Source organism: Octopus bimaculoides, chromosome 16 (assembly GCF_001194135.2).
Source record: "Octopus bimaculoides isolate UCB-OBI-ISO-001 chromosome 16, ASM119413v2, whole genome shotgun sequence".
Lineage (NCBI taxonomy): Eukaryota > Metazoa > Mollusca > Cephalopoda > Octopoda > Octopodidae > Octopus > Octopus bimaculoides.
Window position 1 is genome coordinate 38,419,201 of NC_068996.1, and position 4,762 is coordinate 38,423,962.

General features: G+C 37.2%; 1 protein-coding gene across 1 annotated transcript in view; it reads left to right on the forward strand.

Annotated features, from left to right (window-relative positions):
• Positions 1-4,762, forward strand: part of LOC106867508 (eIF-2-alpha kinase GCN2) — a 177,582-nt gene that overhangs the window by 128,803 nt on the left and 44,017 nt on the right. The window contains exon 5 of the mRNA XM_014912393.2: positions 3,066-3,185. Within this exon, the coding sequence (XP_014767879.1) occupies positions 3,066-3,185 (120 nt within the window). The remainder of the gene's footprint in view (positions 1-3,065; positions 3,186-4,762) is intronic.

Here is a 4,762-nt window from a genome sequence, read left to right on the forward strand (position 1 = left end):
AACCTTGGGAGAGGCATTATGCCGGTAATAAACACACGCACTGGTTCAGTCCTTTATTAATTTATATAGTTTTTTGTTAAATTATTTCATTGCACTCTTGCAATCTTTTCAGTAACTTGTCTCTCCACTTCCATTTATTTCAACACACGTATCCACATCAAGAATCTTGCACACGAAATACACATACGAAATATATATATATACTTTATTATTATTAAAGCTGCAATGACGTTTTGCAAACAACTTGCACATGCAAGTACTACCAGTTGAGAACTCTGCACACTGGAAGCCAGCAAGTGTATGGGGTCATCAGGAGAGAATGGGTGTTGTTTCGGGGCTTACCTCTCGATGGCATCAATGTACACCAATCTCACTGATATGAGGCCCCACTTGCTAGATCAACTGGTTATCAAATAAAGCTCAATATTCCTCTAGCCTTCGCTCATCATCTCTTTTATAACCAAATCCAGTGACTAGCCTTTACCACTGTAGTTTGGATATTGGTCATGGTGGTATTTACTTTACAATGAGTTAGGTCTAACGATAACAACAGTTGTCTCACACTGTGTCCAACAGACACCCTACATATGACTTCGATTGGAAAATGCTCCGCTTTCCAGCCTGTGTATGCACATTCCTTGAGAAGGTTTATATAACGGTCAATCTTTCGAACCCAAGTGGCATCCATGTTATCTTCATGAAGAACTGTTAACTCAACTAGATTCACACCACATTAAAATGTCCAGTTTTTTTGTAACTGGGATGGGAAAGACTCCCTGGCACCCTGGTAAATCTGCAGTGACCTCCCAATAGCCGTTCCACTTTTCATCACTCACAGGAAGTTTGTTGTTCTTCTTGAAACGGATCCGCTGTCCTGAGTGCGCGAAGATAATGAAATCTTTAGTTGGTACTTTCAACGTTTTGTTTTCACTGTTGTTGAGATCAATTTGGTTCTTTATAGCATTGAAGATAACCTTAAGGACCAGGTTGTGTCCCCATGTATACCTGTTCAATGCTAATGAACAGTTGGAAAGAATATATTTCAGTGTTCCGACCTTTCCACATTTGCATATATCATTCTCTGAGACGTTCCATCTTACTAGATTTGCAGGTAATGGCAAAACATCATAGGATGACTGAATCACAAAACTTAGCCGAGATGTGGTTTACCTCCATATCTTATTTTCCTCTCAACAACATGTTCCTCCCATCTCGTCATCTGTCCTTGTTGAATGCATTGGATCAAATGAAGCTCTCTTCTATCTGCTTCCCTCGTTTTGATGCTGTTGCTAACAACAGATCTGCATTCACTCTGCATCATACTTGCAAACGGTCTGAACCGATCTACCCCAAAACCAAGTCCCTTCTAATGAATTTGCATCACAAAAGTATCACAATAAACTGCTATTCGGAGTTTCATGTTTCCGTTCATCGGACAGTTTAGTGTCCAACGAACAGGAACATGAAACTCTGAGTAGCAGTTTTTTTTTGTGTTGTTTTTGCAGCTTTAATAATAATAAAGCATATTACTCTACTTCTGGTATTTGAGTACTATTTTTTCCAACCCTGTTTCACATTTATGTGTTTACCTTGGTAAATGACTGAAACAAAAAAAAAAATATATATATCATGATTTTAGCTTTTTGAAATTATTATTTTTGTAAGGGTAGAATTACAGGCTCTATCTTAAAATTTGTGTTCAAATTTCATCATTTTGGTAAGTTTGGAATTCTATAACCAGAGCAATAATATTTATCCCCACTTAAACATGGATATTCTGTTAGAACAAACTATACTGTGATAGATACCACGAGAGAAACTCTCATATTGTCTTTTAGTGCAAAATGCATTCTCGTTTATATCACTAGCAGGGGAGATAAATCCCCACGACCTCCAGCACCAAGACTAGCAGATCACACAGTTTTGACCTTCCCTGGTCTTATCGATGATGGATGCGAGACTGCTAGAGACAACAGCAATTCATCTCCATGCCAGTACATGCACTGGTGTCGTGATTAGCCATTGAGCTTGTTAAAAAATATATATATTAACAACAGAGGCAATATCAATACCAATGATATCTTCACTTAAATGTGGATGTTCTGTAGGAACAAACTATACTGCAAAAATAACCACGAGAGAAACTCCCATATTAGCATTTGGTGCAAAATGCATTCTTGTTTATATCACTAGCAGGGGAGATAAATCCCCACCGTCTCCAGTGCCAAGACCCCTTGATCATTTAGATTATTGGGTCTTTTTGCATCACTGCCTCATTGTTCTAATTGCCTTTTCTTCCTGATGTTTCCCTTTCTCTTATTATTTGCTTACATCCTCTCAATAAATCAGACAGACAATGTTATTTACTTTGAGAATGAATGTATTATTGTATCAAGTTTTATGTTCAAATTTTTTCCTGGTTTTGAGTTTATTATCCCCTTTTCAGAGATCTTGTTGTTTAGTGGAATATATTAAATATATGTCCTCACATAGGTACATCATGGCTGTGTGGTAAAAGGTTTGCTTCCTAACCACATGGTTCCAGGTTTAGTCTCGCTGCATGGCACCTTGGGCATGTGTCTTCTACTATAGCCTTAAGCTTACCAAAGCCTTGTGAGTGCATTTGGTCGATGGAAAATGAAAAGAGGTCTCCATATATATATATATATATATATATATATATATATATATATATATATATATATATATATATATATATATATATATACATACACACACACACATATAATGTATAGGTATGTATGTGTCTTTATGTCTGTGTTTGTAACCCACCACAACATGACAAGCAGTGTTGGTGTGTTTACATCCCTGTTACTTAGTAGTTCAGCAAAAGAGACCAATAGAACAAGCACCGAGTCAGAAACATAAAATAAGTACTGAATTCAATTCGTTCAATGGAAAATCTTTTAAGGTGGTGCCCCTGCATAGCTGCAGTCTAATGACTGAAAAAAGTAAAAGATAAAAGAAAGAAAGTGAGGTTTGTACCATTGAAAAGAAGTTTTAAATGTTTATGCGATATTTATTACTTTATCTTTTTAATCTAGCAACAGGAAAAGAACTGTACATTCATTGTAAACCATGCGTTACTTCTTCGATCATTTTTACTTCACTGTAACATAGAGGAAGAACAACACAGAGAATTTTTCAAGATGGTTGAAAAACAGGTAGGATTGTCAAACTATTGTTGTTGTCATTGACTTCATCATCATCATCATCATCACCATCATCATCATCACCATCATCATCGTCATCACCATCATCATCATCACAACCACCACCACCACCACCACCACCACCACCACCACCATCATCATCATCATCATCATCATTTTTATATTGTTTTAATGTCTTTCTTTATAAATACCTGTAATGCAGCATCTTTCATTGTATCTAACTCACAATATATCAACTCAAGCCAGTGAAGGAGCTTCAACATAGACATTGAACTGCTAAAAGCAGCCAGATCTTCCTACTGTAAGACATGTTTAAGAAGCCCTTCTTCCCAACCATGTGATCTTGGGTTCAGTCCCACTGCATGACACCTAACATTAACAACCTTGAAGAGTGTCCAGGGTACTTTTTTTTCATGACACTGGCACCATTGAGATCACCATGTAAGTTAAAAGACAAACATCAAAACCCCTTGACTTAGTAGAGAGGGAGGTGGCTTTATGCTAGTTGTTGAAGGATTAGGACAGTGGTTCACAACTGGGGCGTCCACATAGGATTTTGTTAAAATTTATCTGCAATGATATTGATTATACTTCTAAGGCAAGCTGGTAGAAACGTTAGCACACTGGGCAAAATGCTTAGCGGTATTTCATCTATCTTTATGGTCTGAGTTCAAATTCCACTGAGGCCAACTGTGCCTTTCATCCTTTTGGGGTCGATAAATTAAGTATCATTTGCGTACTGGGGTTGATCTAATCGACTGGCTCCTCACTAAAAATTTCAGGCCTTGTGCCTAGAGTAGAAAACAATGTATACTTTACATCCAAATGTTAAAGGCGGTGAGCTGGCAGAAACGTTAGCATGCTGGGTGAAATGCTTAGCGGTATTTTCTGAGTTCAAATTCCACTGAGGTTGACTTTGCCTTTCATCCTTTCGGGGTTAATAAATTAAGTACCAGTTGCGTGCTGGGGTCGATGTAATTGACTGGCCCCCTCCCCAAAAATTTTGGGCCTTGTGCCTAGAGTAGAAAAGAATATTGATTATATTTTTACAATACACAAAACATTTCAACAATTTTTTTAATACAGTTCCTAATAATATTTAATTATAAAAATATAATTGGATTTTATTAAAACATCAATTAGCTGTTGGAGTCCAGTAGAGTAAAATAGGAATGAAAGGGGCTCAGAGGTAAAAAGATAGGCACAGGAGTGGCTGTGTGGTAAGTAGCTTGCTTACCGAAAGGACATGTTTATTGTCGCTCTGGCTTCACGTCGCTGAATGCCAGCGTCGTGAATTTTTGACGTACAACTACAGATAAGACTTTTGTGTTGTTGGGATTTAGTGGGGGTTTGTTGCTCATGTTTATTTTTATGTCGAACAAGAAATCTCCACTGAATTCCACGCATTTGTCTCCCTGTGGTTGTGCTTAAAGTCTCACTTAGCGGTGAGAAGAGTGTTTTGGAGGTATCGCTCCTCCAAAAATTGTGAACTCAATTTGTAAAAGTTTGTTGTCTTCAAATCATGATTTGAAAACTACAAATAAATATTGTGAACTTTGTTTAAAAAA